Source organism: Plutella xylostella, chromosome 29 (assembly GCF_932276165.1).
Source record: "Plutella xylostella chromosome 29, ilPluXylo3.1, whole genome shotgun sequence".
NCBI lineage: Eukaryota > Metazoa > Arthropoda > Insecta > Lepidoptera > Plutellidae > Plutella > Plutella xylostella.
Genome location: NC_064009.1, coordinates 9,009,107 through 9,032,524, shown reverse-complemented (window position 1 = coordinate 9,032,524; position 23,418 = coordinate 9,009,107). Strand labels below are relative to the sequence as shown.

The 23,418-nt window shown below is 43.1% G+C and overlaps 1 protein-coding gene across 3 annotated transcripts; it reads right to left on the bottom strand.

Moving 5' to 3' along the window:
* Nucleotides 1-1,087: 1,087 nt before the first annotated feature.
* On the bottom strand, nt 1,088-19,026 carry LOC119692914 (unconventional myosin-IXa). Of its 3 annotated transcripts, XM_048631578.1 has the most exons (11): nt 18,869-19,026; nt 10,193-10,429; nt 9,526-9,638; nt 7,994-8,162; nt 7,336-7,508; nt 5,683-7,254; nt 5,263-5,511; nt 4,755-4,893; nt 3,660-3,742; nt 3,121-3,306; nt 1,088-1,392 (listed from the first exon to the last, which is right to left on the bottom strand). In XM_048631578.1, exons 1-11 carry the CDS (start codon nt 18,957-18,959, stop codon nt 1,276-1,278), a joined length of 3,129 nt encoding a protein of 1,042 aa, XP_048487535.1. In that variant the 5' UTR covers nt 18,960-19,026; the 3' UTR covers nt 1,088-1,275. The 3 variants fall into 3 exon arrangements, with proteins under 3 accessions (XP_048487535.1, XP_048487533.1, XP_048487534.1); XM_048631576.1 differs by lacking the exons at nt 7,994-8,162; nt 9,526-9,638; nt 10,193-10,429; nt 18,869-19,026 and adding an exon at nt 7,954-7,976; XM_048631577.1 differs by lacking the exons at nt 7,994-8,162; nt 9,526-9,638; nt 10,193-10,429; nt 18,869-19,026 and adding an exon at nt 7,881-7,887.
* Between the last annotated feature and the right edge of the window lie 4,392 nt (nt 19,027-23,418).

Genomic DNA, 23,418 nt, shown 5'->3' with positions numbered 1-23,418 from the left:
TACAAAAGTTTTTTTTGAGCATCATCTAATGAATATTAGCAATCACTTAACTTATATTATTTTCAAATTATTTCTCATAGATGTCGCTGAACCATTTATAAACTTATGTCACAAGAGTATTCTTATACAATCAATAAATTCTAACTTATCCTAATCACTTACAATAACATATGAAGCTTTCCGTTGAAAAGATTCACAAAGTAGGTACACCTGCGAATCAGCAAACAATGACACGAATATTATGACACGAAAGAAATCATTTTTAATACACATAATATTATGTACTGTTCTAATGGTGAGCGAATATTATGGTAACAGATGCATGTATGGAAGATATAAAATAATTAAATTAGCACCGGCATTTGTTATACACAACCTCGTAGAGTCATTGAACAAGAATAAGATCTAGATCTGAGGGCCAAGTGTAAGTTTTCGTGAACCCACTTGCCTCTTCTCGATCGAAGTAAAAACTCGCACTAGCCATGCTGAAAGGGTTAAAAGTTCTAAATCATGTTTAATCTGGTTCAATGAGTCGCTATAGATAAATATCAATCGTATTTGCTGTAATACTGCATGTATAATATTTCTAAATCAGTTCGCAAAACTATAATACAGACTTATTTGTAGTAATACTATTATTTAATATCGTTCCTGTTTTATTCGAGCTTAGACAGAATAAAAGCTTGCTCTGATTAGGCTGGGCTAACGTATAAATACTTAAATAATATTTACATGTATAAGGCACCAAATTCAGTAGACATCGATTGTTGATACATACGGAGATAATAAACGGCTTCAGTTGAAAAACTATCCAAAATCTCGAATTTTAATTCTTACAGAATAGACCACGATTATAAAATATAGAAATTTATACCACCCAACCTTTTGCACTACTCGTCATCACCGGCAGAATGCAATGATTGAAGACCTTTAGTGCCAATTTCACCATTCTCTGTTAGAGCATAACCAGGGAGTAATGGTTAACTTTTGACACATCTGTCATGAATTTTTTATGGAAATGACGTTTAATTTATAAATCAATCCCTGTCGGTTAGATAATCGAGAATGGTGAAATTGGCACTTAGACTTTCAGGCAAAGCTGAGGTGAGACTGGTCCACCGATTTAAAGTTATTCATTACTTAACTCACCAAATGGCTATATTTTACTGTAAGTAATCGAATTTTTTTCATATATACGGTGCTCTAAAAAATTCTGTATCAAGTGATATCTGCCTAGTTAAAACCTGGGTATAATAGATGAAATACGTTATTTGATTACGCAAGGGCGGGCGCGGGCGGCGGTGGGGCGGGCGGCGGCGGCTGCAGGCGCGCGGGCGGCGCCCTGGCCGGAGTCAGCACCCCGTGAGGCACCGCTATCGTGCGACCGCAGACCTGGAATGGGTAGGAATGTGGTGATTAGATGATGGTAGCTTAGTCGACTTAAATATACGTGTTCGAAACCCATGTTAGTCCCTATGTAGGTGACCAATGTGCTATGACCATGTGATCATAGCACATTGAGGACTCATGCCATCATTCCATTCACACTCAATTCATGGGAAAACCCAAATATTCCGAATAACTTTTTTCCGAATTTGAAAACACCGAATATGTAATTTACGAAATATTGCAATACCGATTTTTTTAAATGCCGAATTCTAAAAATCACGTAAATTATAATTTCGAATATTATATTCACGAAGATTTTTTATTACGATTTTCATATACACGAACGTTAAAAAATACGATTACTTAAGCATACGAAAAATAAAATACCGATTTATTATAATCCCGAAAAATTCCAATCCCGATCGAAAATGTGATAATTCGTGATTTTGACAAAAAACCATAAACGTCTTAAAAACCTTAGACCCAAAACCTAAAGATAGGTGCGACGAAGAGCAAAGCGAGGAGGAGCGTGTTAGGTGCACATAGATATCGAAAAACAAAGCGGAGCGTTTCAAATATAGAGCAAAACAATTGCTCGGAATTTTATGGTGTTTAACCTTTAAAACCTTAGGACCTAAACCTAAAGATAGGTGCGACGACGAGCAAAGCGAGGAGGAGCGTGTTAGGTGCACATAGATATCGAAAAACAAAGCGGAGCGGAGCGTTTCAAATATAGAGCAAAACAATTGCTCGGAATTTTATGGTGTTTAACCTTAAAAACCTTAGGGCCTAAACCTAAAGATAGGTGCGACGACGAGCAAAGCGAGGAGGAGCGTGTTAGGTGCACATAGATATTGAAAAACAAAGCGGAGCGTTTCAAATGTAGAGTTAAAATATTGTAAATAGAAAACTATTTGTAGTATTTGTTGTTAAGTAACACAACAAAGCAATAAAATTGCTCGGTTTTTTACGGTGTTTAATCTTAAAAACCTTAGGACCTAAATCTAAAGATAGGTGCGACGACGAGCAAAGCGAGGAGGAGCGTGTTAGGTGCACATAGATATCGAAAAACAAAGCGGAGCGCAGCGAAGCGGAGCGGAGCGTCTCAAATAATATAGCTTAAAAAGTATTGTTAAATTGTATACGGATTATGCTGTTAATAAACACACTATTCTTAATAACTATTTCTTGTCAACTAAGATACATTCGGGAATTTGTATTTTCGGAATATTAAAACTTCGGGATTCGTAATTTTAACAATTCGATATAATAAAAAGTCGTACTTTTAAAACATCGAAATAATAATATTCGGAAAATTGACTTTCGTCATTTTAATAAATATGTTGTTTGAAATTTCGTTTATTAACTATTCGTGATTTTCGTTATTCGGAAACTTAAAATTCGGGATTGTGAATTATTCGGAATTATGAAATACGTAATTTTAAAAATCGTTATTTTCATATTCGTAAAAAAGTAATTCGGATTTATGTAGTGTACCCTCAATTCATGAATGGATGGAAAATATCGCGATGAAACCTGCACATCAAGTGTGTCTGATGTCAACCTACCTTCTCTCAATGGTCCAGCGTGGTGGAAAATGGTCCATGCTGACTAGTTGATTATTTGCCAAGGTGGAATTAACACCCTCTAATAGATTGTATTGGTATTTGTCATAAAACGTAAAAACAATCTTAGAGAGAGAGAGAGAATAACTCCAGCTTGTAAACCAACCTGTACAGCCAGATGCCCTCTCCTAGCGGCGCCCACCACGGTGACCGTCTCGCCGGCGCGCAGGCGCACGGGCGCGGCGTCCTCCAGGCTCCAGTCGATGGCCACCACGCGCGTCTGCGGGTAGCCCAGCTTCACCCCGCCGGCTACTGTGTAGGCGCGGGAGGGAGGGAGGGGTGGAGGGCGCTCCTGGAGAGAGAGAGAGATGGATGTTAACTTGTTGCGTGGAAGAGGTTTGTGTGGAATGTTGTTGACTTGGTGATGGTGATGATGATAATGGACAGTTACAAACGGCTATAAGGTGTCTAGAATAGCTAAAATTTCGTATGATATGACTTAATCTCCGGCGCATTTATTTATTTGAACTTTTACTAGACAAATTATCAACTTAATATTGTACAAGCTGCTAGGGGACCAGTCAAATTGTAAGAGGTTCAGGGAGAAGACCGAAATCGATAATCAACGGTCGGAAATAGTAATTTCGGGGTCTGGAAGTATTTTTCCTTTGCTGGCTGGTGGTGATAAATAAGTCAGTAACTCACCAGATCGAGTCCGAAGAGCGAGCAGGTGTGTCGCACGAGTGCCGGGTCGCACTTGTCGGCCGGGTCGGGCGGCGGCGTGCCGGCTGGAACAATAACAGAAGGTCACAGTTTAGTCATTTAGTAGATTGGGTAAGTACCTGCCTAATAGCTATAGATTCGTAGTTGTGTTGTGTTATTTAGGTATACTGCTTGTGGTAGGTTGCAAGAGAGAATATTATGTTTGTATTCTTGATGGTGTTGTCGCCGGGCGTCTCTCTGTGCGCCCTAGCAGCAGCTAGTGGTTTAAGTGCTAAAACTAGCAGCTATAAATTAGGTCCGATGGCGAAAGAGTCAAGGGCACAATCGTAAGACTCAAATCTCGGGAGCTTGGTTGGACATCCAGTCTTATTTATTTATGCTTTTATTGCACAATTTACAAAAGTAGATGTACAATGAGGTGGACTTAATGCTAAGAGCATTCTCTACCAGTCAACCTGCAGGAGGTTCAGGAGCAGAAAGTAGGGAAGTGCAAAAAAATAACAAAAATCACAATCAATCAATGAATCTCACAAAAAAAAAACCTACACAAAATCTACCATAATTATACCTACATATATAAAAAAATATATATATAAACCTATACATAATATTCTAATAATATATAATAATAGGTACATTTATATATACTTATACATACACATATATATATAAATATTAAACACTAAAACAGAGGTACATGAAAAGGCTGTAATTAATTATATCCTAACTTGTTGAGGTAATGAGACCGAACTAAGGATTTAAAAAGTGCACGACTGGGAGCCTTCCTGATAGACTCAGGGAGATCATTCCACAGACGGACTGCTGAGACAGAGAAGGAATGTAGCATAAAGCCAGACTGATGTGATGGTAATGAATGATGGATGGGATTCCAATGATATTCTAGTCATCATCATCACGACCCATTACGTCCCCTCTGCTGGGGCACGGAGTCCTTCCAATGAAGGACGTGTTTTAGGCCTAGTCCACCACGCTGGCCTAGAGCGGATTGGTGGAACTGCACTAGGTCAGCGTGGCCATATCTTCTAGAATTCTAGATCATAAGAAAACTTTTCTTACCAATAGGCGCGGGTCTGGGCCGGGGCGCGGGCGGCGGCGCTTGGGGCGGCGCGCGCTGGCGCTGCCGGTGTCTCCGCCACGCCGCCTGGATGCACTCCGCCGCCGCCTGCCGCCGGACGCGACGCATGCGCTCTAGCACCTGTAGGGGGGGACATAGGTTAGTTAGAATGGGACATAGGTTAGTTAGAATGTAAGAACATTATATCTTTTCATCTACTGGTCATAGAGATTAGTGCCTTCCAAGTATGGAACCTGTCTCTGAGCTGTCTCGAGACGCGAGACAATTCAGTCATATTGTCAGGTATTTTATAAATATGTACTTATATTACTTATACAAGAGCCCGCGTTGCTCTATGCTTATACCTTTTCATATAATATTCAATGATAAGACGCGGCAATCTAAAGCGATGTAAGCTTACGATAGCCACGCCACGGCACGATCATCTAGCTCGTGAAGATAGCACTTATGGTAAGTAATTTGCGAAGAACTAAGGAGTTAGTAACTAACCTGTCTCATCCCTTCACTAAGGAACACATGTCGCTTCCCAATCGCCCAGCGGACCGCGGCGGGCGAGGCCGGGGCGGGGGCCTGTGCCTCTGCCGCCTGCAGCACGGCCGCGGCCGCCTCGCCGCCGTCGCCCGCCGCCGCTGCACGGGCCACGGCTCTGTAGCGACCAATGAACGCGCGGAAACGCATGCGGTGCGGGTAGCCGCTCGCCATTAGCGTCGCGGTCTCGAGGATTTGGAGGGCGCGGACCTGCAGTTGAGAGAGAAGTTATTAGAGATACGAGTAGTATATGATTGTAGGAACAAGTGGAAGGTAATTTATTAAAAAGATTCCCGCCTTCCACTATGACTCCGTAATCACAAATTTAATCTTCATAGATAGAGTAAACTTTACGTAAGAATACCTAATTAGTTTGCTTACCTGTTTGGCAACGGTTTGTCTCTCGAAGACCATGGGCGCCTCGGTGGCGTTGGCGCGCAGACAGCGCACGAAGTGTGGGCGCGCGTGCACGAGCGTGCGCAGCAGGTTGTCGAGGCGCGTGTGGAAGTCCTGCGTGAGCGTGGAGGCGGGCGCGGCGGCGTCCAGCGGCGCGGCGTGGCTCGTGGGCGACGCGCGGAAGTGCGCCCCCCGCGCTCCGCCCCCCGCCTCGAGGGCCTTCAGCTCCGCGCCGAACAGGTGCGTCGCGAACCCGAACTCGCACCCTCCCCCCGCGCCCGCGCCCCCGGACCCGCCGCGTCGAGCAAATGCCGCCACCAGCTCGTCCGGCACGGTGTCGCGGTTCGCCTCCAGGAAGTCGCTGGCGTCGTACGTGACGTCGCCCGCGTAGTGGCGCACGGCGAAGCGGCGCGGGTGCGCGGGCCGCGGCTCCAGCAGGCGCGGGTGCGCGCGGTGCGTGGCGCGCACGCGGCCCACGTAGCGCTCCGCCTCGCCCCCCGCCGCCCCCGCGCCCCCCGCCGCCCCCGCCGCGCCCGCCGCGCACTCCGCGTCCAGCGCGGCCAGCAGCCCGCCGCGCAGCGACGACACCAGGTCGATGCACGGCACGTTGTCCACGTAGTCCAGCTCGGGCGCGCACGACACGCCCTCCTCGCGGCACGACTCCGCCGACGACTTGAACACGTGCGTGTTGTAGAAGTGCTGCATGGTCTCGGCGCACAGGTTGGCGCACAGGTGCTCGAGGCGGCTCGGGGCCGCGTCCTCGAAGCCGAACATGTCGAGGATGCCCACGAAGCCGTCGGTGGCGTGGCGCACTGCGTCGTTGAGCGCCGCCATGGACTTGCCGGCGGCGCCGCCCCCGCGCGAGCCCCCGGAGCCGCCGGCCGACGACGCGCGCCGCGACTGGTTGTGCACGGACTCGTTGCTGTCGGAGCTGAGCGTGCCGAGCGTGGAGCCGAGCCGCTTGAGCGAGTTGGCGCGGCGCACGATGGTGGCCACGGTGCGGCAGTACAGCGCCTTGGCGAGCGCGTCGCGCGCGGCGGCGGCGGCAGCGGGCGTGGCGGGCGCGCGCACGTGGGCGCGGGCGGCGCGGGGCGGGCGGCGCGCGGTGAGCCCCCGCAGCAGCGCGCCGGGCGCCACGCCCAGCAGCTGCGCCGCGGCCGCCAGCTCGGCGTCGCCCGCCGGCTCGGCCGCGCCGCCCGCGCCCTCCGCCCACTGCACGTTGCCCAGCAGCAGCACGGCGGCCAGCACGCGCACCACGTCCAGGAAGGGGATGCCGAGGATGGCGAGGCAGGTCTTCCAGGCGTGGAAGCGCGCGGCGTCGTCGGGGTCGGCGCGGCGCGGCGGCGCGGCCAGGTAGCGCAGTTCCCCCGCCCCGCGCCCCTCCAGGTGCAGCGCCGCGCGCTCCTCCGCGCTCAGCCCCGCCAGCATCTGGTAGAAGATGTGGTAGTTGCGCTCGCCGGGCAGCGGCCGCACCACGCGCGACTGGTCCAGGAAGTAGCAGTGGATCTTGGTGCGGTACAGCGCGCCATCCGTCACCTGCACCTCGATGAAGTGGCCCTGAGAACAACGACATCTTAATAAATCTGGCCAGAATTTCTTTACAGAACGTTTCACAGCATAGATAGGTTATCCACTCACGATCCTGCTGGAGTTCTCATTACTAGCGGTGGCGGCGGCGCCCAGCGAGCGCAGCACGGTGAAGGCGGCCGCGAGGTGCTTGAAGGCGTCTGTCTCGGGGCCGCCGCCCGCCACGTCGAACAGCCGCCGCAGCAGCACCATCGACGCGTACGTCTTGCCTGACCCGGACACGCCTGGAATAGAACGGAAAAGATGTTTTAGAAACTAAAGGCCAGTCCGTACACAACAGTGCGTTGCGACGCATTGCCCTGAAAAACTGTCAAAACAGTCGCTGATTTTTACGATGCGACGTCGCAACGCAACGCTGTGTTCGGGCCCTAAGAGCACCATAGACAGTCAAACAGTCGCTGATTGTCTAATCCTTTTAGCATGGTACTTAACGAAACGCTTACAAGAATGTGTTGTCGTGTTGGGTTGCTCAGGTCAGCTAGTCGCCGGTGTACACTCACCGGACAGTATAATAGCCTGCCGGTACACTCACCGGACAGTATGATAGCCTGCCGGTACACTCACCGGACAGTATGATAGCCTGCGGGTACACTCACCGGACAGTATGATAGCCTGCCGGTACACTCACCGGACAGTATGATTGCCTGCGGGTTGCTAGTGTACACTCACCGGACAGTATGATGGCCTGCGGGTAGCCGTGTACACTCACCGGACAGTATGATGGCCTGCGGGTAGCCGGTGTCAGCCTGGTGGCGGACCGCGTCGTGCACGAGGCGGGCCAGCTCGGGCCGGCACGCCGCGCGCGCCGCGCTCAGCGTCAGCGGGTTGCTGGTGTCCGTGTAGCCGTTGAGAGAGACCAGGATTGGGCCGATCCATGTCTGCGGGTGAAAAGATATATCAATAATTATTATTTCTTTTATCATTGTGGAATTTTCAGGTGAAAATGTTGTAAAAGTAATAAATAATTAAGTGGTAACAAGTGAGTTTAATATTGGTGCACCCCCATCGGATTTGTTAACAAGAGCCGATTTATCAGGGAATGATACTTTACTTTAAGATGGTAGAGGGGTGCCTAGGCAGGGTGATGCCTATTTAGGTAGGTCGATAGTTTGGTAAAAGTCGTTCTAATCTCAACCAAGCAACGTACCTACGAGTAGGTTGGTCATAATGGCTAGCAGTAAAGTTAACGTGAAAGAGAACTAGCTGTATTTTGTTTCAAATTATGGATTATAAATCGTTGAATAATGTCTAATGCCACTGACGCACGAATATATCAACATTCCAAAATACTTAAATCATCGGTGAATATGAAAAGGATCATTCATAATAACATAAGCTTTTGGAAGGTACAGAGTACAACTTACGTAGTGGCGCATAGTTCTAGTTGTTATTGTTCATCCCGAAAGCATTTCAACGTATCCGACAAACTGAACAACGAGCGCATGACTTGTATAGCTAAGTTTGTATAAGTACATATTGCTATCTGCCTTTGAAAGACTAATAAAAATTATGAAATGCTCTGTAGAACTATATTTATTTCGGAAGAAACCTCTATTACCATGCTTTTTCCATATCCAGAGTTTGAAAGAGTTTTTCCGCTTCAATCGTATAACTCCTTTAATCCTTTCCTGTGCTACATTAGTTACTCAACGGGGACGTTCTCCACTATACCACAACTACACTGTAGCTGTATGCAAAAAATGCACAATTTCCTCATAATGATAAGTGTATATTATGAGAAGGGTCGCACAGGTAGCGCGTACCTGCCTTGTGTTGGAGCTAATCCGACCAATTGTATGGGTTTTTTATAACTTTAGGTATGTTTGAAATGGTCCACTTTACGGTTATGGGATGACCCTTTGTAGAAAGTGACGGTGTTGGAGATAATTTGAGAATGTTTGTGGAGGATGCGACAGATATTTTAGTTACTCTTTTATTGGTTGACAATTTATAATGTAGGTCTTTATTTGGAACTAATTCGCCCCGTAAATAGTGGCATAAGACAAACTTTTTACTGAATGTGACCATACTGCCAATGGTCGTACGCTGCTTACCACACGCCAAGAAGCGTCACAACTGGCCACAATATGAACTCAACCTTAGACTTCTTCATCTAACACTACGGCTATCTGTCTTCTCTACGTTTCCCTACTCGCAACACCTACCCTAGCACTCATCTATCCAATGCAACGGTCATCCAATTATTCACCCGAGACTCGAAATCCCAGATATAATACTCACATAAAACTTATTATGATAGAAGCGTGCCTGCAGCGCCCTAACGACCGCGTCCTCGGTCAGGGGCCCGCGCAGGTGGATGAGGTCGTCCACATCGCCCCCCGAGTTGGCGCCCCCTGTGTTGGCGCCCCCAGTGGGGGCGGGGGGCGGGGCCGGCAGCGGGAGCGTGTTGCGCCAGCGCGGCTCTGGAATACATGCATTGTTATTGATATAGTGTAATAAAAAAAAAGATGGCAAATGGCCATTTGTTATTGAATGGCGCAGTTAGTTTCATAAGTCACTTCCTTATCCTGAGAAAATAAGTAGCTATTACAGATCGCCAGACAGAGACATCCTAAATGCTATTGCATCATATCTAACTGCTCGCAAACGAAAACGCACAGCGTAATAATTATACACTGCTGCACATGAACCTCCTCCAATACTGGACGGTCATTGTCATTTTCTCACGCTTGGCAAACGGTTTGGAGACAAACTCCTTACTCCTTTATTATTTTTCTTATGTATAATTTCTCTCCTCCGAGGTGGTCTGGATAAAATTAGGTAAGTACTCTTAATAAGGCCGCCAATTGTACCGTCTATGTTGTGCATTTCCTGTTGTAATTTCTGTGTTTGTGTGCAATAAAGAATTATCTATCTATCCTGTGTAATCCTTAAAAGCTCAACTCACCGGGCGGAGGCGGCTGCTGCGGCGGCTGCGCGGGCGCAGCGGGCGCGGTGCGCGGCGGCACGGCGGGCTGCGGCTTGCGCCCCGGCAGCGCGGCCGGCAGCGCGCCCCCGGGCAGGGCGCCGCCCACGCCCAGCTGCGCGCCGCCCACGTGCAGGTGGTTGCGCAGCGTCACCAACTCCGAGCCCAGGCTGAGCAGCCGCCGCTGCAGGTGCACCGCCTCGTTCGATGATGACGCATCTGGAACGGAGTAAGGTTGTTAGTTTGTTTGCGGTATGTAGGTAGGTTAGGCTAGGTTTCTTTCGTTTTCTAGCTACAGTATCACAATAGCCACGAAAACTTGCATAATGTTACACTGATTACGAAATAGCTAAAAAAATAGATTTTCATGTTATCTTGGGGGCTCTACCTCAATTTGAATTTTTGACACTTTCATACAAAAGAAAAAAAAAATCCGACACAAAAGTTTTTTTTCCTTAAAATACTCGATAAAACACTTCATGTTTTATGTAATAGCTATAAATTTGTTAGTTAAAGGGGTATCTTTTCAATTTTAGATGTTTTTATCAGTAATTGAATAATTCGCTCTTTATTGGATTGAAATTGAAGTTTTGATCCAAATATCGATGATCTTGACATTTGTTATTATATTCACATACACTAATAGCACATTATTGTGTAAATTTTATAATTCAAAAGTAAAAAAAATGTATGGTGGATATTTAAAAAAAATGCAAAATTTTGAAAGTTTGAACATCGGTAGAGGCCTGAAGATATTTTTTTAAAAAAATTAAAAAAATTTTTTTATTATATATGACCCAATACGCAACTTTTAAGAGGTCTTGTGCAAGGGAAATAAAAAAAAGGTCTGACGGGACATCATAATGTAGGTGGCGCCACTTTCAGCATCTTTAAAAGTATGCAGGGAGGAACTTTATCATAGATTTAGACTTAAGCGTGAAGTGTATAGCCAGTACCTAGAATGTGGAAACTGAGGTCGCTTCGGCCAGGGAAGGCCGTTTTAGAGTCTATGACATTAACTTCTACATTCTAGGTAAGTACTGGGTATTGGCATTGAGCATCAAACGTGGCAGTTTTGGGAAAAACGCTTTGAAACGCACAAAAAATAATTAGATTCGCGCGAAAACTACACTATACAGCGTGATTGATTAGTATAATATCAAATCATTACAGCTGTCCTACTACATAATATTATAACAATAAACACGACAGTTTGTTTCGATTTTTGTTACTCCTTCACATAAAAACCATTGAAAGCATTTTCATGAATATTAGGTAAACTCTTGCAGGTGCATGTAATAATATTTATTATTAGGTCCCTCAATCAAATATGTACCTAAGTATGTAAATCATTTGATTAATTTGTACCAGAATACACTTACTTGCACTGCAAATTTATAGGTGTTAGTTAAGTAGGTACTCGTACCGGTTCAACGGCAGATCAGCTGATTTATACACTAGTTTAACACGGTACTTAAGTGTTTTATGTAGATAGAAGATCATAAAGATTAGTAGGATGGGCCTAGTCAGGCCTAGTGTAAACAGACCTAGGTTTAATTACCAGTCCGGATAGTAGTTTAATAAGGCCTGAAAGATGGACCTTCCATAATACGTAATGAATAATAGATAATCAATTTTAAAGTTATGTGCTACGCTTTGGTACTTATAAGATAAGTACTTAAAAGCAGACTGTATAATTAAAAACCGTTAGGTACCAACCTGTTAAACTGTCGGTCGTTAAAAGATAACCCTTTAAGTTTTAGTTAAGTGTTCGCGTTTCATTGGAATTCTTCAACTTAATTGTAGGTTATATCATAGCCATTTTAACGATGTTGTTAGAAACAGTTAATAGATTCCTAAACAATACGAGGGATTACTAGTGGTAGATACGTGCGTGTACTTGGTTTTCATTCAAACTAAAGATTTGGCACAGATAATTTTCAGAATCTAAGACTATAATTATAGTTATACTCTAGGACCTCGAGTATAACTATAATTATAGTCTTAGATTCTGAAAATAGGTTATTCAGTAATAGTAAGTAAGTATATATTTTATTTAGTATTCCTTCATATTAAAAAGTACAGGCATCAATCTCAAGACTAATCTTTGGAAAACTTGAAAGCCTCACTGTTGCAATTAACCCTGTGCTGCAAACGTGAGAGGTGTATGCGAGCGGTGTGTGTGTGTGGTCTGACAGACGCCGCCTGCATACACAAGCATCGCAGTTCCGCGCAAATTGCCAACTAAGCACCTCTAACCCTCAGCAACTTAACATTGTAACATGCATTAACGAACTTCTCAGTAGGCCATTCTGCATTCGAGCACGACGAAAATTAGCAATCTCACCGCTCGTTTTGTTATATTTTTTTGTTAATTTACCGAAAACCGTCGTCGAGCAACGAATACTTATTCAAATGTGTTCCTACTGCAAGAACGTGGAATGATCACCTGACTATATGATTATAGTGTAGCGTAGTGAGGGTGCGGGGCGCGGGGGGGACAACCGGTTGGCGACGCCGTACTCCCGGCTGTGGTATTGGAATTCAATCCTTAACACAACGTCGTAGTGTCCAGGGTAGAGTAGATGAGGTGAGGCTCGCGACGTCAAAAACCTTTTTATTGGACCGCGATCGAAGGACAATCCCTCCCCGCGACGCTCGCCTCAGCTTTTACATGGTCGAAAAGCTTTTGTTGATCGCGAGAAATGAACGAAAATAATTTAGTGAGTGTCCGGCTGAGTGTGCTAATTATGCACGTGATTCACACGCCTCGGCGGGGTCATCGACCGGAGGACCGGCTACCTCGCTCGATACATGTAAACATCCAACTGACATCTCATATTTCCAAAAGACTAGCTCTACAGCCTACTATTAAATATTATCGCTCCATTTTTGTAAATCGCCGTGTGGCTAAACTTGTTAGTCGGTTCACTGTTAGATATTTCCGATGAATCTGGCTGCTATTTCATATCTAAATCACTTTAGGAATTTAAGTTTAAAGTGGTTTAACCAGAAGATTAATCCGTGCAATTTAGTCCAACAGTTTCAAGCGAGACTAAACTAATTGGGGTACGAGGCAGCCAGTTTTCTCAACTACCTAGAGAAATTACAAATACAAACTGAAGTAATATGTAGTATACATAGCAATAAAGAGTGTGTATGGCTTTAATACAGTTGATATCTACTATTGTAGCCAGGGCTTCTCACGATATGTCACAGGAACAATTACAGAGTGATCTGATGAGTTATAGCACCTCGGATGACGAGTGTACGACGTCTCAAGATGTACTCTTCATTGTCTTTTCCTTCCTCTTTCATTTAAAATGCTAAAACTCTCACGAGTAACAGTGTAAAGTACCTGTTGGTAGATTGTACAAAATATACTTAAAAGGCATTTTCCATCTTTTACAGCCAAGTGTATACTTAGTTGAAATAATTTTAATAACAATCTGCTTATCAAGTGGCGTGGAAGAGCTTTTTCATAGGGATAGCTTTTAACGATAAAGTCACCTGCTGATGTACAAGTAGATGCACTTTAACGATAAAGTTACTTGTTGTTGTGAACGAGTAGGTGCAATTCTATGTCACTGACAAACACTAGCGCTGGACTGGTCAGGCTTTGTCACCGTGATGACTAATCCGTCAGATTAGCGTCCGTTGCTGACTGCACAGGGTGAAGGAAGGAACAGTTGTAGACATAGTTGAGAGGTAGTTAACAATTTACATATCAACATCAGTTAGGTTTTCACTCCTAAAAAAGTTAGTTTTACAGTTGCATTTTTCAAATTATCCCAATCCCTCCCTGAACATGTTTATTACTACAACAGCATCAGTACCTCTACTATATAAATGATGTATCCTCCAAGTACAAAGCTCAGCCTGCGGGCATTTCCGCCCTGCGCCCGCGCCGCCCCGCCAGGAATGTGATTGTAGCAAAACCTACGCGTCACGAGAACGAGTAACGAGTAGTAACGACTCACTCGCGAGCCGGATCTCTCATTCATCGACACGTCATTACGATTTACGACCGGAAGCACTGAAATTGTTTCACGATGGTAATTGTAAAGCATTGGATTCTTTTTCTTTTGGTTCCAAAGTTTTGTAATGGATTGTTAGTGGTTATAAATTCGCCTGATTGATTTTAAAATCTATGGAAAAAACAATTTAGATGAATAAAAACCTCATTCTCTTTTAAACCGTTGTATAATTAATTAATTATTCTGCATTGCACTTTTTATGTAGCTAGGTAAACCTAAGCATGACCATAATAATTATGTTTTTAAATTCTTGAACCTGCCCAACACCTTAATATATCTTCTCTAATCTGCAATTCATTTAACATACAGTATCACTTTAACTAATCTGTGAACCAAATATCCGGGACGGTGTTAACAATGATTTGATCATGTTGGTTCCTCCTACTCACATGATCGCCCACTAGCTTGTTACTAAAGAGTTCGGGCTCCTACGCAACGGACTAATGAAAAGTGATGCCTATTAGTTCACAAATAAACATCATTGTTTGCATACAAAGTCTGGTTAGAATATTTTGAAGAATACTACTCATAAAGGCGTATGGTATTTATGTACACAAATTATGATTTATGGTCAATCATGCCAGTGGTATCAGAAACTCAGGAATAGTTACAAAGTCGACAGTGTTTCATGGTAAGGCTAAACAATAGTGAAAAAAATGAAAATTAAAAAATATTTATTTAAAATAAAGATTATGAAGATACAAAAAATACAGGTTGCAGCGTTTGTTAACAATTTAAAGGTGGTGATGTAGTAAGGGCTACCACACTAGGCTAGGCCTGTGGACATTCAATCCAAATCTAAATAAAATTCAATCTTCTACGAAACGACTCGAACGAATTACGAAAGAAAATATTTGGTACCATACGTAAACAAAGAATTGCTAAAACTTATAAAACTCCTGTTTTTTTTCAAATAATTCCTTTTAAGATAAAATTCGTATCGAATGTCTGAACTTTCAAGAGTCGCGCGCGCGTTGATGTCTTTTATATGGCACGTTTTATGCTCCTTGTTTCAACTTAAAAACTGTTCTCTACAACTGGTTAATTTTATTTGGTGTCATTTTATTATAATAATATGAAGTGGAATAACAGTGCATACTTAAATATCTGTTCAATTTTGTGTTTATAGGTACTTAATTCTAGACATACGTAAATGTAGTTTTATGGACTTTGTTGTATTCAAATACGTAAGCTAATAATAATAGTGTAAGCTATAAATAATTGCAATTTATGTCCGTGCGCGTGGCACGTTATGCGCAAAAAGCTAATGAGTGCGCGCACGCATCTAGAGCTTTTACTTTCCCCCGAGCACCTGCTGCAGCTTCGGAGAGCTTTTATATAACACAAAGTTTTTATCAAATAATACAAAAGTAGTAATAAATAAATTTGTCACGATAATTTTTTATGGTTGTAAACTTAAATAAATTTTAAGCGCAGTTTTGCGTGAGTCTCGTCAATTATTGTTTTTTCTTGCATTTTAAGTAAAGGGCTGGCGCAAAATTAAGCTCGTCATTTACTGCCGCGGGCGAATCTTACGCTCGTTTGTAATAAAAAAAAACTTTTAAGTGTTGTGCCTGTGATGACTCTACCTTAATCTCATTTTGGAAAACTCATTAAGTGTGTTTAAGTAATTTATAATGTTTTGTAGTTGAGTGAAAGGTTGCCAAATGAACAATATATATTTTTCTTTTATTCGCCCTGTCCAAACATGGCGCCGAAGCGTCAAAAACGAGCTACGAGCCGCTGCACTAAGCTGGAGCGAGGCCAAAAGTACAGCCGTTAGTGCGGACGTTAGTGGAGACCCTCTGCACCTCTGGGGTGCCATAGAAACATAACAACAACAACAACATTTTATTTAATGTCGCATCCATATACGTAGGTTACATGTATCATCTTGTTCATACACATCAGTTGATCTGCAAGCATCAAGATTATTAGTACATGGCTGTACCTACCTATGTACCTACCAGGTACCTACATACATTCCTCTCTCCACGCCCAAGGTACTATCGCGGAAAAGACCAGCGGCCTATCTTTAAGCTTAGAACCAAACTTCCTTGTGTTCACAAAAGCTCGCACGACTAGTTGTACACGGGACATTGTAAAATTGGAGTGTGAATTGCTGAATAAGAGCCTTCGTTCTAGGAGTATCCCACCAAACATACATTTACTAATAATATTATATGCATAGCGTTTTAACCTATATAAAGTTAGTGACAGTTTCACAGTTCACACAAACCCGTCATGTTCATGTTAGCTCTATCAAAAGTCGTATTTACAGAAATATTCATCAAGTTTGTGTCCATAAAAAGGCAGTACAATCAATCAATGACAGGCGTCCTCAATAGACGTTACGAATCAAGTGAGGGTAGTGGCAAAAACTCAGTTTATACTCAGTTCATATGTTGTTGAGGTGCAGCTTGCAGGAATGTCTCCTAGACCGTAATGACCGCACGAGCGCCGCGCGTGCTCCAAGCAAAAACATCCAACATAACCCTTCTACCATCTTTCTACACGTGCACCTTAAACTAAAGCTCTTAAGGACGGTATTCCAGTGTTACATATGTGATGAAGATCTGAACTAATGGCATGCGAGCATCTGACGTATGATATGTATGACGTAGTTCAAATCGCCACAGTTCATTAAGTATGGATGGACCTTTACAGTAAGGAATGGAATGGGTATTTTTTGTGTGATGTGTAGTTGACTACTGGAAATTCTGAAAACAGACTTTTAACTTGTTGATTTAGAAAGAAAGTTACTTAGTTGCTTTGTCCACCAGAATTTTTTTGGACATGCCACATTTGCGTACATTTTAAAAATCAGATACACGCTTGCCTGTTCTGGCAGAGATTATGTCCTGAATATCACTTCAATGATGTCCGAGGTCTTGAAGTTTACTGATACCAAGTTATTCGTACCGTTAGTTTGGTCTTTAAGCTCTGGTATAAAGAGCTATAATAAACGCTTCAGCATGCAGTTGTTTATCTGTATGTACGTTCGAGGATATTCGTGAGGCTCTGTCAGATGGTATCGCATGTCAGGGGGTGACTCTATATAACGAAAAACGAAGTTTCGGAGCGCATCCACGACTCTTATCTCTTGTATTAAACGTGCCGGGTGAACGACAGCTCTCGTTCGTTAGTTTTTCGTCAGTATAGAGTAACCCTCAAGAGAGTATGAAGGCACGTTCAGCTCGTAATGTTATTGGGTACTGCGGGTAGGTGGGAACCTGTTTAACGCCATAAAGCGGCAAAGCCTGCCGAGATTCCTCCGGATTTCTTGCTTATCATCGTAAGACCAGTTTTTAGTAAAAAGTTTGCTTCTTCAAATGTTTCACTGATAACTGGATTCCTATAAGGTACGATTTATATGTATTTGTTTACACTAGTAAGCTTCGGTATGAAGTTGGCAAGACGAAAGTCATCTGATATGTTCAATGACGGTGATCGATGGTCATTGGTAGGCATAATAAAAGATCGTTGGTGGATTTGGCCATTTCTGACTTAGAGTTTTTAACTGGCGTCTGCAATGATGAAGCATGATGCAAAACTGTTCGGGTGAGGTCATAGTTTTGCCTAATATTTTACAGGGAATATATTATTATCTAGGTACATGCATAGTATGTAGAAGACGCCTATGACATTTGCTTATATCTTGTATTTTATATTGTATCTCATCATGCTATTCTTCTTCGTCATCTCAATGGTAACTTATTCACCTTGCCTATGTATTTCATCATCATCGTAGGAAATTGTCAAGAGATAGAAGAGAAGTAAAACCCATGAAAAAAACTTGGTAGTTACACTTTTTTATCTCGACTAGAGTAGACAAAAGAAAAGAATGAAGCTTATCGCTAGTTTCAATCAATGAGCTGTTCTCTAGCACTAATCAGGGGAAGCTCAAAGCTCTAAGCTCCGTTACTTCGGAGCACATCTTGTCGGTTATTATTTTAATTGTGCCGGATGTGCGACCGACACATTACACTAGAGGCAACAGTGCATACGTCGTCATTAGGCGAACTCAAATGGAGCACAGGTGTTCACAACCTTTCAATGCTATGAATATTCATACGTAGATAGACGATTCGGTCGACAGAGGGCGCCAGCACTTTCATCTCAAGACTCGCAGCAGGGAAACACAAAAACTTATCTCGTGTCCTGTTTATAGTCGCCGCAAGCGGAGGCTGGCGGAGGCTGCGCACGCACACTCGCGCACGCCCAACTATCTATTACGTTCCGTTACACGCTAATACCGGCTCTCCACCTCTGATGCACTTTTGCATAACATCGGCCCACGGACTGACGGCTCGAGTCAAAGGCGCCGCCGCGCGGTCAGACAGACTGACGAGTGCAACGAGGAAAAAGAAAAGTTGTAAGTCAAGTTTTCATCTTGAACGCACCGAGCGAGCCCGCTCGCTGACAAAAACACTGATGTTAGGGTTCTTACTGATGCTCCTGTTGAGCCGAGGTAGGTACATTACCATCATCAAACGATTTAGAAGGCATACCGAGACCGAACAGGCCCGACCAGCGAGCGGCGACTCCAAACACAAACAGAACGTATACATGTGACACAACACACACACAGGCGCGGGGCGACCGCGGCCGCGCTCCTCACCTTGCAGCTTCTTCTCCGTCTCCCAGAACTTCTGCAGCTCGGTGAAGTACTTGTCGAGGATGAACACCTTGGAGAGGCCGAGCGTGGCCATGGCGGGCGTCGCGCGGGCATCACACGCGCGGCCGCGACTACCGGCGGCGAGGACGGCTCGACGCAGACTGCCGCCCGCCCCGCCGCCCCCGCGCCCCGCCGCCCCGCGCACGCGCAGGTAGCGGACAAAGCTCCAGGCAAAGCCAACAGCTTTTCACTACAGCCTCCTCGTTTGTTTTTCTTTCTACATCAAACCAAACCTAAACATTCCTGGAACTCATTCGGTTCCAAGAGCTTGTCAGATGCCTCCATTAGCCTAAAAACTACAACGGTAGATCAACATTCAATTATTATAAGGCCCGAATATTAACAAGAACATTGACCCAAAATCTAGAATCTTCAAAACCATGGTCCACCGACGAGAAAGAGTTCCGTGAAACTGAAGCAACATTCGAAATTCGGCGGCTGCAAACAAATAATATAAATAAACAAGTTAAGTTGAATGAAAGTAGCAAGTCCAGGCTGGTTAGGTCACAGAGCAGTCTAGAGCGGGCTGCATTCGGCTGACCTCGATCCGGCGACCTCAAACTAACCAGGTACTGCCGTGTGCCACGAGAGGGACCATGGAGACGTGAATACACGTTTAAGTTTAGTAAGAAATTGCTAGAAATACCTAGCTGTAGAGTGTTGGTAAACGTCGCATAAAGGGCTCGCAGGTGAGTGTCGGAGGCTGCGGAGGTGCAGGGGACGGGAGGGGGCGGGAACAGGTTTATTTGTGAGCCCCCCTCCCCCGCGCCCTGCGGTAGAGCCTTTCCCAATTAATGTCCGGGAGTGTCTGGAATCCGGCATTCAATAGAGGCGCGAGGAATGCCACAGCGCCTCAAGTTAATGACCTTCCTAACTCAACATTTAGACACTCCAATACGTTACATAAATTAACGCACGTTTCGGTACGACCGGTCGAAGAAAACAGAAAACTTTCGTACGTGGAACTGTCAGGTTTCACTTTATTAGGCGGCTGGGCCACTTTTTTGGGCCCAACGAGGCCCAACTCTCCGCAGTGATCAGGTTTCCATTCTAGGAACTATCGTTTACGAAACCGAGATAAAGGTACAATAAGTTCAGTTTAGTATCCGCAGTCTGAGCCGGTTTCTCTAAACTAGCGTTTGCTCTCGGGTGTTGCAACTCGAGGACATTAGCCGTACACTGAGCCTAACAATAAAGCCTTCTATCTCTACAAAAACGTTTATTCGATGTAAATTGCTACACGATGGATCCTCTGACATGAACTTTGCATACTGCGATTATGTAAGGGAGGGTAATCGAACATGTATTAGGTACTTTGATAGATTAGAGACTCTTTGAAATAACTACATTAGTAGGTATTTTTATGAAAGAATAGCTCAAAAATTCATACAAATAATAAATGAACTTTAAAATAAAATGCGTGAAATATCATACAAATACATGAGGGCTCAATATTTATTAGGAAAAACAGTAGTTTCATACAAAACTCTTTGAGAAAAAAGCTCCTAAGTAAAGCTCTACATCTACACCCAGCGCCACCTATGGTTGAATGAGAGCACTATGTGAAAGTGTAGTAAGCTAGCGCTGCGCCGAGTACGCATGCGCAGTGGAAACTGTCTGCTTCTGCGCTAGAGTCAGTGAGCAGTTACGAATAAGGAATGTAGAGGGCCTAGCAAAAGCCGTAAAACACTTACGCCCGAAAAAATAGTTGGCGATTTTCCTGATATTTTTTGGTGGAATGTATGAATTTGTTTCTACTAGTTTTTGATATTTTTACAATTCTTGTAAGTAAATACGGTTACGGCAACAGCGACTCTGCGAATAAAATTAGGTAGGTACTATAGGTGTTTGGAGTATCAGTTCGTTTCAAGGAAAATATTTCATATATTTATGATTTGAGTGACAATGTTAGGTGCCAAATGTAGATTACTTTCAATAGTCTTAAAAAAATACGTTTTTTTTTATAAGTAAGACTTCTAAAAACTCTAGCGACAAAGGGCCAATGCTAACACTCTGCAGACTCGATGCGGCAGTGTTTTTCATTGAACGCAACATAGTAAACAGCAAAGAGGTTTTAACTTTTTAACTGATCATAAAAAAATAAAGTTGAGAACAAACCTCCTTGCAGTGTGATACTGGCCGGCGCTCCGCGAGGGGCAAAAACAAACGAGCATCGGTGTCGGGTTCCACCGAGCCCGCATTCGCTATTTTTAATGAATAATATATTAAGCCAATGGCAGAGATAAATTAAAGGCGCAAACTGAAAAATAGACAAGTTTGAACGAGCGCAATCCGTCGTGTTCGAAGCCTCATCTGTCAAAGTAATAGAAAATGCAGTCCAGCGTGCGTGTGTGCGTTGTCAGGGATTATGCGATAAGTAGGTTATTAAGTGGCAATAACCAAGATAAACCACTGCTGATGTTAACTTTATTGCATTGAAAATGTCGGATCATCGCATCGCAAACACATTGCGGTTTACCACATTAGTTAAATAAGGATTAATTGTACTTAACAAAAAAAATGGGATACAGATAACTGATTCGTAAAAACACTGTTAGAGTTTCACAGTATCTTTCTAATTTTTTTATCACATCAGATACACTACCCCTACCTCTGTAGGCCTCCCACACCGTGGGGAGCCCCTCGGCACGATGGCTCAGAGCTGAGTGTCGCAAGACCGATTTCCGTCGCAGCATCATACGTCATGTCACATCACTGTTGCACAAATGTATGTGTTGGGGTTACAGGTTGATCGATTAGTTTTTTCATACATTGATGTGTTTTTTAGAGCACTTCATAGTCAGTCACTGTGGTTGTGTTTTTAAGTAATCACTGAGTTGATTATTTGTCACATCACAAACACATAGTATAATATATCACAACATACATATCAGAAAATCTTGATTACATTGACTTATTTATTATCAAACCTTTATCACTTTTTAAAATATTTTGTTTTTCTTCAAACAGGTGGAAAAAAATGTAATAACCGGAAGACGACCTCCGCCATCGGAAGTGCCAGTACCTGACTGCAAAGGAAGTATCACATCTACAATCTCACTCGTAAAGTCCGCTACAGATAACAGTTACATTCAGACATGGGAGACGCACACGCGATGTATCTGTCTGTACTCCACATACCTATAGGTGAATATGTTAGCCAAAAATAACAATTAACATAGTTTTAATAGCTTGTGAAATTGTGTTTAATGTTGGTGTCTCTAGACACCCATGATTATATTCTGTATATTACATGCCCACTGACGATATTGATTGACTGCCGTCAAATTTAATACTGTTTTTATTCTAATTTGAAGAAAACAAACGTACGGTATATTTAGGTTTCAAAAACTCGTCATTATTTTTTTTACATAACCATTTAATTACACAACACAACTATACTTAAAAGCTTTAAAGCTCAGTGGAATCAACCATCTCCAATTTACTACCGCTCACAACACAACACATACAGCCATTGTTGTATATCACCGTAACTAGCCACTGAAAAGGAAGCTTAAGGCGAGAAAACTTTATAGCTTTAGATCGCCACCTTCAGATAAAGTCAGTATAAAGAGAGTGCGGTGTCAACAATATTAAATCACCACACAATGGTTTCTCATCTTGTCCCGCGGACCCACAGATAACTAGCTCGTTTCAGCTTGAAATGGGAACAAATTGCCATGCAAAATGAAAATGGAGTCACGCTTTATTGTAACGCAATTTCTGGAGCGACAGTTATTTAAATTGGTAGGTGAGGATAGTGAGTAAAATATCACCATACTTATAAGTAGGTACGTGCCAAAAATGTGCTTATTTAAAAATACATATAAAACATAATCTATATGATAGATTATGTTTTATATCCTATCCTATCAATCCAATGCATAAAAACAACTATACTTAAATACACTTATTACAATTAAAGTCATATCATTACACAATACATATTCACTATATGCATTTCTACTCCTATTTTTAACCGACTTCAAAAAAAATTTGATATTATTTTTTTTTTTTTTTTATGTATGTTCACCGATAACTCCGCCGTTTATGAACCGATTTTGAAAATTCTTTTTTTGTTGTATTGGGTTGAGCTTCCAGGTGGTCCCATTTTTTTTCAGAATTTTATCTCACCCCTAAGGGTGGGTAAAGGGGTAAAAACATGGTATGAATTTCCATTTTGGACACATATTAACCGATTCTAATGAAATTAAGAACGTAAATATAGTTCTTATAACAATAAAATATGATGGTAACCTTGAGCTGATCTGATGATGGAAACGGAAGGCAGTCAAGGGAACTCCTCAACGGTATATAGCAACTACCTCGTGTTTAGGCTTGAATGATTCGTATTGATTAGTAGGACTTTTTGGTATCATTTGCATCTTACTTTTGATTAAAAATTATTGCAAATAAACTAAAAACTATAAAATAAAATAATAATTTCAAAAAATAAAAAACCGACTTCAAAAAACCACTAAAATGTAAGTAAT